Source organism: Athene cunicularia (genome assembly GCF_003259725.1).
Source record: "Athene cunicularia isolate RWA chromosome 1 unlocalized genomic scaffold, athCun1 chr1_part1, whole genome shotgun sequence".
Classification (NCBI taxonomy): domain Eukaryota; kingdom Metazoa; phylum Chordata; class Aves; order Strigiformes; family Strigidae; genus Athene; species Athene cunicularia.
The window spans coordinates 116,669,092-116,683,632 of record NW_020799091.1 but is presented as its reverse complement, the minus strand read 5'-3'; the positions used below and the strand labels follow the sequence as shown (position 1 = coordinate 116,683,632).

Below are 14,541 nucleotides of genomic sequence, written 5' to 3'. Positions count from 1 at the left end.
CTCCACGCGCGGCCCGGGGGCGCAGGGCCGGCACCGCTCTCACCTCCAGGCTGCGCTGCAGGAGCGCCGCGTTGGGCGGTGTCTTGGCGACCCGGTACTGCGTGACTGCCAGGAGCAAGGACTTCATGCAGCCCACAGCATCCATAGCGCCTCAGCAACTCTTTCAAACACACCAGCGACGAAAGACACTCGCATTTCCCGCCACCGCCGCCATTTTGGGGGCCGCGTCCACTGAACGGGAGCGGCCGCCGACCCCGCGGGGCATGACGGGAGAGGCCGCCTCCGCCATCTTGCTTTAAGGGGGCCGGCCGTGGGGAGGAGTCGTGGCGGGGTGTGGCGAGGCCGTTGGGGACGCCGGTAGGGGATGAGGGACTAGGGGGAGCTGGCGGAATGGCTGCTTTATCCCCTGAGGGAGAATCTGGTTTCAGGGCTCACCTGCACCGATGCGATGCAGACAGTTAGGGAGCGGGGCTTTTCTGAAGAGGAGGGGTGTGGGGTTGGGGCGTGCTGAGTTTTCCAGCACCCTCCTCTGGGAGGCGGCCTCAAGCGTGGAGCTGCCGGAGGTTCCCGCCGGCGCTCACAGTTTGTCCTTGATGCTGCGCTTCCGCTCCACTTCAGCGTTTGGCGTGGGGTCTGGCCTGGCCAACAGCCAGACACCCTTTCTGCCTGCGGCTGCCTGCCCTCTCCCGCGGGCAGAGAGCGAGAAGGAGGGCCAGGAGCCCCCCGGGGACTCAAGCGAACAGCCCGTGGCCAAAGAAAGTCAAAGTTGCCCGTGGAGGGCTAGCCCTCCTGGGGCCGAGGCAATGTCCACAGGCAAGAGCTGCCTGGCACCTGCTTGGGGCCTTGCAGCGTCACGAAAATTTAGCAGCTGTCCCGTGGGGAGCAGGGAGGCAAAGGACAGTGTGGCAGGAGTTATTCTTTCTTTGTGGGTATGAGGTGGCCCCTTCCCATTGGGGCACTCTGACTGCAGTTTGATGCTTGAGTGTTCTCTTGAGTGTTCAGGTACAATGTGATTTGAGCCATCACTGCTTAACCCATGCACACACTCCACTTGGGGATGTTGGAAAGTAGGTGCTGGTGTGTGAAGTTTTTGAATATACTTTTTTCAAGTCTCATGCATCGATTGTTTTCTAATCTGTTAGGACTGTGAAGAAGTGTAGGAATTGGTGCCTGCAAGTTGAGGCCTGTAACAATTAGTGATCCATTATACCTTAAATATTAAGAAATTCTTTTACCAAACAATGTTCAACTTTGTATTTAACAAGGCCTGAGTGGTTAAAATGTACAGAGAAAATATTCTGACCTTGGGAATAGATACAGCGTGGCAGAAATGCTAAAACAAGGCAGCTAAGAAAGAATGTCTTGGCCAGACAACAGAGTTGGGAAAGATCCAAGGAGAAGAAATTGTCCTCAAAAGACTCATGACCATAAAAGGGAAAAGGGATAGGGGGCTAACTCCTGAAATGACCACTGATGACCACCTGAGACTCCAGTGCAGGCATAGTGTAATTTTTCAATGCCAGCATTATGTAAATGTAATAGTCAGGTGGAGAATTCTTGGAAAATCTATGAATATACATGTCTTTAAGATATATAAAGGATAAACTTTTGTTTTAGTGTATGCACATTAGGTGCTGCAATATAGAATGCCTGCCTTGTGAAAACTTCAAACTAAGTCTTAGAGGGTTGTTTTGAGACTGAATTTACAGTAATAGAATGTGTATATTAATCTCATTTTCTTCCACTGTTAACCAGCAAATATACTCCTCTAAAGAACAGCTGAATACTCTAAATGTGGTGGAAATGGAACTGGAAATGTCTTTTTATTATGGGTCCTTGATTTCTCCTTTAAATCCTTGATCCTTCAAACTCTGCTTCTGCTGACTGCCTCAGAGGTAATGCCTGAGAACTGCCCATGGTGTATGCTTGTACACTCCCTTGGGTCTAGATGCAGCATCCAGAGGTGCAGCCACCCTGGTGTTGTAAATCCGAGTGCAGAGCACAGCTGCCTGCATGGCAGCGCTTTATCCAGAGCAACTGCCAGCTAAAAAGCACCACAGCCCAGCCTCTTGTCCTCGCCAGCCGTGCGCCATCGGGATTCACGTGGTTGGGGTCATGAGGCACGGCCTGGGATCCCTTGCCACTCGGCCTTTTTCCTAAGGTTGAACGTCGGTGTGACTGAGCACATGGAGACTGCTGAGCCTCGTGTGGCAGAACTGTGGTGCTGTGTTCTGTTAAAGACGGGGCTGCTGGAGTTGGGATGTCTCAGCACAGCAGCTGCTCAGTCTGATACATGTGATAACCAACTATCAGGCAGGCTGCTGAATTCTGCAAATAGACTCATCTGTGTATGCGCTTCTACAGCACAAGGGTTGGCTGTTTTCTTTCCCATAGCACCATTTTTCTTGGACAACTACTTTCTTTTCAATTCATGATTTTTGGACACATAGATTAGTATTTTTGGCAATGCCAGAGTTAATTAATACTCTCATTTTCTGTTTCCTTGATGCTTGAAGTACAGTTTAGCCTGGCACAAAAACTGTTAGCACTGTTAAATTCATATTGAAGTCCAAAGCACTGAAAGATATAAAAGTCCTTTAACAAACAGTGGTGTGAAAGAAACATAATAGAAAGAAATCTAGCTAGTATTACTCATTAAAATACATAAATAATTTGTGAAAGATTCTAAACAAACACACAACCAATATAAATGTCTTCCTCAAGATCGCAAACGGAAGGGGAGTTTGCACTAGTGATGGGGAGAATCACGACATACATTCCAGGTCTGGCTTTGGTGGCTAGTTGCAGGCCAGAACAACCTTCAGAACAAAAGTATTTATTAAATATTTAAATGAGGGGTAAGATTAAAGAAAATTCTTACATTAAAAAAATGACAAACCCCATACATATTATAATGTATATAGAGAGCTAATGGCAGTAGCAAATGAAATGTAGTAAGCATTCTCATATGTACAGTACCTATTAAAAAAAAGCGATGTGTTCATAATGCCATATGTACAACTTGCAGTCCTACTGTAATCTACCAGAACCATTCATCAATATTAAAAGTATTTCAAACCATTTCATGTTGTTCGTTAATTCTTTAGGGTATGGAATAAACACAGACTTTGTTTTAATTTAGATTATTCCAAACTACAGGATAATGCTAGTATTCCTTAACATAGCTGAAATACTATACACTTGTCCAACAATGGAGTAACATGAATCATGCCCAAAACAACAGAGTTTAGAGGTTTTTAAGCAGCATATGATGACATAATAATTTTTGGTATGTATGGTTTTTATCAACACATCAGTTTTGCCATAAATTGCTGCTTTATGCACATTCATTTACTGTATTTATATTGCTGCTTTCTAACACTGTTCATTTTAGCAGTAGCCATCTTGGTTTGCTGACTAAAAAAACCAAAATACATATACATGTGCACAGATGTCCTTCCCCCGTACGTATGTGTACATATATATACACATTATTTTTTTTAATCGATGAACAAAAATATATAGTAGCTTGTACCAGATCTACTGGGAGAAAATATGGCTGCAAAAGGAGGAGACTAATTCCAGAGGTACAAATCCACGGCAGAGAATGTCCAGCTGGCAGCTCGCCCTGGCTGATCCATTGTGCTGTGGCACAGCCCGAAACCGCAGCTTCACAGATTGTCAGGCTGTAGGTCATTCAGGGCAAGACAGTGATGTAATCGCTGTCATCAATTTCTGGAAAGAAATCAATAAAATAAAGATGTTGTCATTGCAAACGGCTCCTCAGAAAGCCCACGTAAGCAGGATGGCTGTGGCCGTGTTGCTGGGCAGGTATCAGTAACTCAGTTTGGTTTCTTGGTACTCTCTCTGCTATTACAGGGTCAACGTTTAGGCCCCGTGTCCTGTGGACTGTGTTCTCCAGGAGGAGGCAAAGCCTGCACTGTCTACTGTGAGCCCTTCTTCCTGAGGAGCAGTCAAATGTCAGAAATCATCCATACTTAGTAAATCACATCAACAGCCAAGATAACTATTGACTACAGCATAAAACGCCCTTTCTTCTCTAAATAAATACCCAACAGAAAAGCTTTTCTCCCAACTAAGGAAGGAGAGCCTGAAAAAAACCTTTCTCTTTTAGACCTTGTCAGATGGATTATGGCTTTTTTTTGAGAAACCAGGGAAAAGGCAGAAATTGACTGCTTGGGACTCCATCTCCACTATGGAAACCTACTGTCTCTTCAAGAAGCCACCCTCAGACAAGCTGTTCCTAGGCTAGAAAACAATGTTCAAAACTGTCCAAACCCCAGTATTGTGACCCCAGTCCCTTAAGGTGTTTTTCTGGTCCCACTGGAGCACTCAGTCCTGCCTGCACTGCAAAGCCAGATGCCAGTGCAACACGAGGGATGGGGCCAGAAAAGCGTGGTGCCTGCTTTAGGAAGCAATAGGGTGTTTTGTGTGGTGCCTACGTTTCAGAGAGATATCCATCATAACATTGACCTAAGCTCCCCCTGTGAGCATGTAATAAAGCAGTCTGAGAGGAAAGTTTGGAATGCTACATAAGTGAAATTTAAATTAAAATTGAACAGAAGCAATTCCAAAATGATTTGATTATTTCGAAAAGCCTCCATTTTTATGGACAACCACAAATATTTTGATAGTGAAATGAAAGTGTTTGTTTTTGTCCTTGTGAGTCAAGACTAGGACACGGTACATCTTCTAGAAAAGTTCATGTTGCGGGGCCAGACAATAAAATATGTATTGCACCTGTTTCTTCCTGAAAATACATCCATGCCACTGCAGTATTTTCCATCTGTCTGGAGCATCAATGACAAGATACCAGAAAAACCTTTTTAGAACAAATGTAGCATATCTGCCTTAGTGATACAAATGATAATGCAGTATTGGACACACTGAAAACGTCTCTTTCCTACTGTTTCTCTTAGCAAGGTTATTGCTGCACTGACCCCTAAAAATGCAGCTTAGTGCATGTGGTAGGGAGAGCCCACCCCTTCCTGTCCTGCTTGAGCTGTGGCACTGTTGAGGCAGTGCCTTAGCTGTTGCACTGGTTTGTTGAGTGCAAAAAAACAGCACCTGTTGTACAGCCAGGAAGGTGTAACTGCAGCACAGGGAGGCTGGCCCACACAACCACATTTGAGCTGGTGTTAGTCCTGAGATATAAATCACACAGAAGGCTGGATACTCCAAGATTCTTTTTCTTTATGATAACTGTAATTAATATTAACAGTAGTTAGTAGAAGGATTTCACTTGCTCATGCATGCTCTTACTGTGCTTCACGTCACATGTAGTCAGGGGACCTAGAAGAGATTCAGGGTTATTTTTCAGCCTGTGACCTGATGGCTACTGTAGCTGAGTGTCATGCAGCAGCAATATGAAGAATGGCTTTCAAAAGTCTCAACTCACAGTGAAGTGCAGGGGTCCGGCAGCTTGGCAGAACCACATTGGGTAAAACTGGTCCTCAGCCTTCCCTAGCCTAGAAGCATCAACATGCATGGAGTGAGCTGTGGGCAACATCATGCTTTGCCTTCTGTATCTCTTGCAATTTTAACTTGTCAGTTTGTGGTGTATGAGGATGTGTAACCTGTGAACTAGGAATAGCCATCTTCCAGTGAACATAAGAGAGAAGGGTGTTGAACTTTTGTCCATGCAAGCTGGTCTTAGAGCTTAGCAGCTATTCACCACAAACCTGTCAATGCAGTCATCTTAAAAAGAACAAACCCACAAAGGCAGAGTTAAGTTTCTCACCATCATAAATGTCATCCTTTCCTGACTTTAACCTCTGGCTTCTTTGTGAGACCTTTTGTTTCTTTACTGGGTAGCGGAGGTTTATTATTAGTCCTTGATCTGGCTTTTCATAAGTGTATATTAGGTCCTTTAATGTTCTGAAGATCCTGTCTGGAACACCTTCAGTAGTCTACAAGGAAAGGAAAATAAAGTTTGTTTGCAACTGCCCTTCACAAAGAGTCCCCTAAATGAAAGGAACACTAAGTTGTTTCTTGTTTACCAAGGAGCTGTTTTGTAAACAGATTTGGTGACAGAATATTGTACTATCCTTAAAATGCTAGGGAACCTTGTTCGGTGACGTGGTTACAGCACTGAGTGTAACCTCTCTTACCATCTTCTTTTTGAAAAAAGAATATCTGTTTAAATACTGGCTCAGATGTGTGCTATAGCAATCTACAGCAGAGTGTCAAAGAGTGACAGCATTCCAGACTTCCCTCTGGTCTGAAAACACAAGTTTAGAAGCAACATATTTATTTCTCGCTTGAACTATTGTATTTAAATAACTATTTAACAAGCAGAAGCCAAATGTTTTACAGAATATCATCATTGTCAAGCAAGGGACATAGGCAGAGGCAGCGTCTGTGTCTGAGGATCCATATGAAAGTCCTGGGCACCAGCTTTCACTTTTAGGCAGGAGTTTATTATTTGTCCAGCTTTGTGACTTGCACTGGAGACTCCTGAGGCCAAACACAGAGGATGGCTCTCCTCAGTGGGGGAACAACATTCTCACAAACTGCTTTTTAATGTTCATACAGCTGGACTGAACTGCTTCCACGGCACAGCCCACAGTAATCTGTACAGAGGCTTGGCAGCCCTGGGGACTTCAGGACAGTGACAGACAGTAAGCACATTAATCGGCTCTAATCACAGCAAGGCTTCTACTCCTAGTCATTAAAACTGAATGGGGCTTTGGTTTTGCTTCATTCACTAACAAAGAAACATGCCTATTTTGTTTGTGTTTCTTCATCCTTTATCTTCCGTTCAGCCCTGTGTGGACTGGGTGCCACTGCCTCTGTGTACTGGCTCTGGCTGGGATGGAGTTAACTTTCTTTGTAGCAGCCTGTATAGCGCTGTGGTTTTGCTGTTGCTGAACAGTACTCGCACAGCCTTGAGGCTGTCTCTTTTTGACACTCTGCTCCCCCGGCGAGGAGTCTGCCAGTGCGCAAGATGCTGGGAGGGGACACAGCAGGACAGCGGGCCTGAATTGACCACAGAGCTGTCCTGTCCCATATGACACTGCTCAGTGATCAAAGCCCAGGGAAAGCGGGGACATTCGTGCTCATGGCATTTGTCTTCTTAACTAACTATTACGCATGCTGAGGCCCTGCTTTCCAGGAGTTGGAAGAACATCTGACTCTTGATGGAAAATAGTGATTAAACTTCTTCTTTGCTTTGCTTGCATGCACAACTTTGCTTCACCTGTTAAACTGCCTTTTGTCTTAATCCAGGAGTTAGTTTCCTCACTTTTGCACTTTGTGTTCTCTTACCCCTACCCCATCCCGCTAAAGTGGGGAGGGAGCGAGCAGCTGTGTGGGTGATTCACTGCTGGTTGGGGTCAATTTACTGCATTCTAGAAAGTTCATGGCTGAATCTGGCTCTTAAAAAAGCCCAAACAATCTCCCTCCACCATTTATATATTGTTTTAGTCTATTATTTTAGTAAGCCAAACCAATCTGACTTAAAAATTTGAAGACCAGAACACTTCTATATTCTTGGCAAAACCCCACAAGGGAAATTGGGTTTGAAAAAACTAAAAAGTGTTTTGAGTTATTATCTGCTGATAGGCATGACAGCAAACCCCACTAGAATGGCTGTATTCCAAAATAGATTATTTTCTGTCAGCAAACCATTCTTCTTCATGGGAAATTGTGTCTTTTGTACACAGTCCAAACCACTAATAAGGAAGAAATTACCAGCGTATCAGAGGTTGGTGTGTCCTTTACGGGGTGAGTTCCTCATTTCACTTTAATGCTACCGAATTGTTGGCAGTTTTGTTGGCTCTCCTACTACAAACAGAGGAGTGAGCCAGCTTTTAAGTGCCATCTCACCTTGCCTTGGGTTTTGATTGATGCAGTCTGCTCTTATGCTTATTCAAGCAATGAGCAACATTATCTGGGGTCATCACTTCAGGTGCCCCAGAGTCACACAGAATTATGGATAAGTCTCTTTGAATCAAAACATCGTTGCAATATTCCAAACTCCTACAAGATGCTGGGTGCAGTGGCAGAGTTTTCAAATAGAAAAAGCTAATTAGAAACAGGAGCAAGTAATGGAAGGGATAGATTTTTTTTTTTTTTTAATGCTATCAAAAAGAAACGGTCAAATCAGAAAGCAGCTGGTCAACAAATAACAAATCCATTTAGGTTATAAGGGAATTCTACAAACATAATAGCTACTTATGAACTCATATGTAATAATAAGTATAACATTAAAGAGTCAAGAATTGAGAAGAGAAAAAAGCAAACTTGGAAATATTTTCTAAGGTAATGTGTTCATGTATATTAATCTTTTTAATCAAGACAATGATCTTTAGTGCAGTCTGTACAGATGAAATGAGAGTTACTTACCTGTATTCTAAAATATCCTTGGTGGTCCTTGAAGATACGGTAAGTGTAGATGACTCCTTCAAAGCTGTGAAAAGCATTGTTGTATACATTATGCTTTTTATTAACTGTCAGACCACTGCAATTTGCTTAGACTGCCACAGCTGATCTTGACGGATAGCTTTGGTTTTAATTTGTTTGTTTGTATCTTAAAGTAAACTACAGTATAATGAAAGACTAAAACCAATATAAAGGAATGCCTGGTGCTAAATTGCATCAATTTTTTTTAATATATATATATATATATATATATATTTCCATTTGATTCATATATTGGAGCTTTCAAAATACTTGAGATTCTCTAAGTCATATGTTTAATTGTCTGTTTGCCAAAGTTAGTCATGCATGTAGTTTTCTTAAGCTTCAGAAACCCCGATATTTCTTTATCATGCCTTGCCAATTCAGTCCTAACCCCCTGTACGTCACTGTGCAGATCTGTTTGATTTTGGACCAAGTTTACGGCACTCTTTTTTGCCCTGCAGTGTTAGGCCACGTACAGTTAAGGTAGCTGAGAGTGCTGTGTTCATCCTGCAGTCACCACACTTTGCTTAGCATAGATCTTGATAAAGCACATCCAGCTAGCTCACCTCCACATCATCTGGCTGCCTGAGCTTTCCTCCAGCTTCTTAAGTGCATTTCCTATTCCAAGTTTTGTATTACTACAGCTCCAATAAATCTAAGTCAAAGCAATGTAAATGCTTCAAGTTTATACATCCAGAAAGGGCTGGACGTCACTGAGAATTTGTATTACTTGTTCTGAGGCAGTAAAAAAAACATAGACCCTGGAATTCCACCGCAGGTGCCGTGTAAGAGAAGAGAGTCCTTGCTTCCATGAAGTGCCCAAGTCCTAGCTCACCACCAGCAGAACTGCTTCATGTCACTAGAAACAACAAGGGAATAAACTGCAAGCAAAGGTCTGGCACACATGTCATCAAGAACTGCAGTATCTCCATTAGCAGTGAGGAGAAGGGGAGCCGTGGCTTGGTCAGCTCTCGGACTTTACACTGGGTTGTACTCATCATCATTTTCACAATGGAAAGACAGTGCTAACATGTACCCCTCCTTCAAAAAAGCTGTAAGGAAGATCTAAATAGCTATAAAATCAAAAGTGAGGAGCCCTTCTTTCTCTGAAGTCATACTCTAGGGGAAAATGGGCTGGCTTCTAACTAATTACCACATCCACAAGAGAAACAGTCACCTTTCAAAAGACTGATCTGTAACTGAGAACAAGGATGAGAGATTCATCTGGGATATGACACAAGACTGCAATGCTGTATGGAAACAAGCTCATTGGCATGGAGTGATGGTCTGAAAGGTTATCTTTGCAAAAGTCTTCTATCATACTGATAGAACTTAGGAAGGATGTAAGGGGAGAGTGGGAGAAAGAAAGAAAAATATTAATCTAGTAGTAAAGAACAATTCTTTAGAAACTTGGAAGTTCACCTTTTGCATGAGATCTGCTGGCATTCCTCTGAAGCAGAGAGCAGGTGAGGAGGTTGCCGTGGCATACACAGGAGCATGAAGTTGCAGAATGTTTTTCGTGTAATCTGCTTTCCTTGTGGGAGTCCTCAAGTAATTGCAGCACCACAAATTCATACTATTATTCTCTTCATGCTGCCCCACACGGTGGCCCCTTGAGTTGTCTGCACCTGCATGTATTCCAGGTGTGATCATCTACCAGACTACTTCAACCTAAAATATGTTTGATTTGACCAGATTATAGCTAGAGATGTATATTATATTGGACATATACCTAAGAGCATGTATGATATTAGGGACTTCACAGTGGGCTGAGTCTCTGACCCCTGCTGCCAAAAGCAGACACTGTGGTGGAAGGAAGAGACACCACATTTTTAAGAAAAATGTCTGCAAACAGCAGGTAGTATTGAACAAATGATAAGTTGAGCAGTAAAACTGAATGAGACAGAGGTAGAAAAGCAAAACAGAAGGTAGTCTAGAGTTTGCAAAATGAGAGGACACTTCCTATCTTGAAATACAAGATTACTCTAGCCAGGTGTTTCAAGGAACTTATGAACTAAATCTAACACAGGCCTTTATATTAATTTGATTCCTCTCATCTATTTTCTATCCTCCTCACGTGTAATACCTCCTTAAACTTAATTTTGCAGCTATAACACAAGAAGGCTGTTGAATTCTTGGAGAGATGTTAGCAGAAAATGGCCTCCAGTCACCAGCACCCAGGATAAGACTCCACAGGTCCTACTTCCAAGAAAATATTTTTCCTTTGCATTTCCCAGGATTTTAGTTATTAGTGTTTTTAATAATATGTGAGTGCTTGAACACACCAGGCTACTGATGGCTTCAAAGATATTTTGATAATAGAAATAAAAGCTTTATCAAATACCAATAGTAGCAGCTATTCAGAAGATGAACCAGAGATCACGACCGTGATCCAAAAAGGCAGTAAAGTTGCAAAGAAATATGTACCACAAATAAGCTGGGGGACAGGAGCAGTATCTGAAAATAAGTTATTTTAACTGGTATGCATGTTGATCGGAAGGACTTCAGCTGTAGCTACATGAATTGAGCTATCATGAGGTAGAGTCTTAGGTAGAAAACTTAGCTTAGGGGACTTGCGTATAAATGTTTACTCTGGAAATAAACTATTTTGTTCTGAAAAAAAAGTTACTATAGACTGGGATCACGATAAGACTTCCAGTCAGAATAGATTTACTTTAACCCAAAGAGTTGCATCACAGGGATGCATCATTTGTTTTTTTTTTTTTTCCTCCTTGAGATACCTGTGTAAATTCATATGTTCCTGGCTTAAGAGTATTTTATAAATGTGGGTGTTCATTCTTTAAACATAGAAATAGAAGTCAGAAAAAATAATACCAGAAACCAATCATTTCTTGAAACTCGTTCTTTACCAATCATCTAAATTTTGAAAGGTTACTGTCTGGATATTATTTGGCTACTTTAATTTTTATTAAGTAAACATGAAACAACCATTAAAATGGAAACTTCTGTTTCCACATTAACTACTAAATGCTTACCAACAGCTGCATATGGTACAGATTAATAACATGCCTGGTCTGAGCACAGGAGAGATCCAGTGGCAGAAAAGCAGGATGAGAGGAGGAGCTTTTTTTTTTTGAGAATGAGAAGTTGAATCGTAAGGAGAATAGTAGCAAGAGCAGTAGGTCTTGACTGAGGCACTGTCAGAGACCTGGGACAGCTTTGTGTGAAAGCTGCAGTGTGCTGTGGAGGAAGACATATCAGCAGAGCTGTGCTCCATGCCCGATTAGGAATGAGATGCTTTCAAACTGGTCCCACCATTCTGACTCCCAGATCCTCCATGGGAGTGCCTTCCACCACCATACCCCAATCTTTAGAGGACAAAAAAAATGTTGGTTGTTTTCTGTAGCAAGAAGATCAGTATCTCTGCCCATGGATCAGACAGTTTGAGAGGTGTGCATCAACCATATCAGGTGCTAAGCAATGTTTTAAGATGTGATTCTAATCCAAAAGTTGTCTTGAAATAGCAGTGAGAGTTTCAGTGTTGATTGCCTCCAGTTTTAGGACAGTTTGTCTAGTCAACCACTGGCAAACAGTCCAGTCTCTGAGGCAACTTTATTACCATCCCATTTGCTTTCACATCTGCAAGCCAGTATCTGTTATACCATTGCTGCCACTCCTACAGTTTAATTATTATGTTTGTTAATGCAGGAGTTAGTCAGATACACTAAACACTGAACTTATTACCAGTTTTTAACACTAAAAATTCACAGAGACTAACTGTAAGTCAATGCTTTTTCATATGCCCGCCCAGACCACTGTCAATAGACAGAAAGAAGGGTGTCTGCAAGCTATCACAAGGTAGATCAACTTTGTCCTTAAGCAGAAAGAAACTGGAAGCAACTTTGTTAGCGTGGCACCAAGCTTAAACTTTATGTCAGCTTGCATCTGCCTACAGTGTACTCTGTAGATGTGCCCTCTGTTACATCAGTAGTTCAAACTCACTGGACACACCTAACTAGCCCTTTACACTGTCATCTACCTCTACTGCATGAGATCTTAACAGTCATCTTCCCATGTCAGGGACTAACATTGTCATTCTTCCTCTGTGCCAGGATCCCCATTTGTCCCTTCTGACAGGTGCCCTTTCCCTCCCATTCTCCCTGCCCTCTCCGCATCCCCTACATTGTTTCCTTCCACACCATAATGAAAGCAGGTTGCCACATCTCCCTCCCTGAGAGCTCTGTTTGTCCCCTGCTTGCCATTTCTCTTCTCCTTACTCTGTCACCTCACGGATCTCCTGTCTTCTACCCACCAAATCCATAGTGCTCCATTTCCCTCTCCCTTTTCCTCCCTTCTCCTTTAGGCATTTTTGATTATTGATAAGACACTTTTTTGATATTTTTGAATTAATTCGATGTGGTGTTAAAAATTTTTCATCTTACGCTCAAACACATCCTCAAGAAAAGTGTAAAACCTCATAAGGTCAGAGTGGCTAATTTATAAACTTTGAATGCATTAGGAACAGATCAATTATACATGAAAAGCATAAAACAGGTTTCTTGAAAGGGAAATAAAAGTGCTATTCTCTAAAGGAAAAGAAAATAATAAAATTGTAATAGTAGTAATTAACATTAAGGACTAGAAGTAGCAATTTTCTATGCCCATTTTGTTCATAGACTTGTCATATGAATTAGAACAGGACAGTACAGCTTTCTGTCTCAGCTTATGTTTTTTACATTAGGTAAAATACCTTTGAAATACAAGGCTAAGCTTTCATTAGATAAAAAGCCTATGAAAGAACTGTTTTGTAACCTCTTGCAAGAGTTTTCAGTGTCTCAACAGTGCTAAAATGCTATTTACTCATGATTAAAGGGGCAGTAACTTTGGGTAAGGTTCTTACCATGTTTTGGCAGGCTAGCTATTTTCTCTGGGCTCCTCTTACTGTCTGCAGAGAAAGAGATCAGCACCAGCAGACTACAGTTAATCTATCCTCTGTTGTATAAAACATCTTTTGCAAATGCCACCTTCTCGCTACTCACTATAAATGAAGCCTAAGGCAACCAGCATTACTTGAATACATATACACATCCCCTTGGAGTCTGTTAAGGAAGAACCATTAATGTTAGAGAAGATGAACGCTTGCTTGCCTTTGCATCTATCCAAAAACTCATAAAAACTTTAGTATTAGAGTACTTACAAAACACAGAGACACAAAGCTCCTTCCATGCTTTCACTCTCTCGTATTAAATAGCTACCATTTCTGGTCTTGCTCATCAGTTCTTCACAGGTTTTTCTTGTTATCTTCCCATGAAAAAATGGGAACTCCATGGACAAAAGAAATCAAGGTCTCTCACCTTTCAAAGCAATTCCAGAGAAAGTCAGCAGCCTGACATTAAAAGAAGATTTATTCCAAATGCAGTTGTCTGCAGACAACTGTAATTGGAGGTACTAAGTACATACACGAGTTCATCTGTGTTGTTATTGCTCACCTGTCTGTAGTGAAGTTAGTTACAGCTCAGGATTGCAATGAAGGCAGGAAATGATAAATGGTTTGTCTACACTGGTCACAGTCCACATCAGGAGGAAGGTCTTTTGTCATGTTTTATCGTCAGACATTTGAGTTAGGTATCATACTTCTAAGCTATGCAATAACTAAGTTGACAACTAAATACAGTTATATTTTTAAGTTAACTTTTATGTTTAAAGTGGCTCAAAGCCCCTGCAAATAGGCTTCTTGCTCATAGTTTTGAAAAATGCTGCTTGGTTTGATTCCATTCCTTGCCAGACTTGTCTTCTAACACTGTTGTTCGGGTTTTTGGGTTTTGTTGTGGGTTTTGTTTTGGTTGGGGTTTTTTTGTTTGGTTTTTTTTTTTAATTTTTGTATATTTGATTTTTCAAGTTTTTGTGAAAGTTAGTGAGCGATATTTGAGAATAAGGTGTTTCAAAATGGAGCATTCTTCCCCTCCCCTTTCTTATTTTTAAAGTATAGCTATTTTATCAAGAAGTTCTGCTGTCTCTGCGACATGATTTAGGGAATATGTCAGGAAAGAGAAGGGAGTAAAACAGTGCCTTTTGCCACCCCTGGGCAGCAAATGTCAATTCAAGGATGGGATACAGCCACACACAGTAGAACTGCTTCTCCCTGATGGAGGAAAT

General features: G+C 41.8%; 2 protein-coding genes across 2 annotated transcripts in view; both read right to left on the bottom strand.

The window, feature by feature from the left end:
* Positions 1-236, bottom strand: part of CIP2A (cell proliferation regulating inhibitor of protein phosphatase 2A) — a 23,710-nt gene extending 23,474 nt beyond the window's left edge. The window contains exon 1 of the mRNA XM_026858661.1: positions 44-236. Coding sequence (XP_026714462.1) covers positions 44-145 — 102 coding nt within the window. The 5' untranslated portion in view covers positions 146-236. The remainder of the gene's footprint in view (positions 1-43) is intronic.
* Positions 237-3,697: 3,461 nt separating this feature from the next.
* SH2D1B (SH2 domain containing 1B) lies at positions 3,698-13,713 on the bottom strand. The gene is made up of 4 exons (XM_026856794.1): positions 13,583-13,713; positions 8,368-8,431; positions 5,762-5,930; positions 3,698-3,735 (listed from the first exon to the last, which is right to left on the bottom strand). Exons 1-4 carry the CDS (start codon positions 13,711-13,713, stop codon positions 3,698-3,700), a joined length of 402 nt encoding a protein of 133 aa, XP_026712595.1.
* Positions 13,714-14,541: the final 828 nt, after the last annotated feature.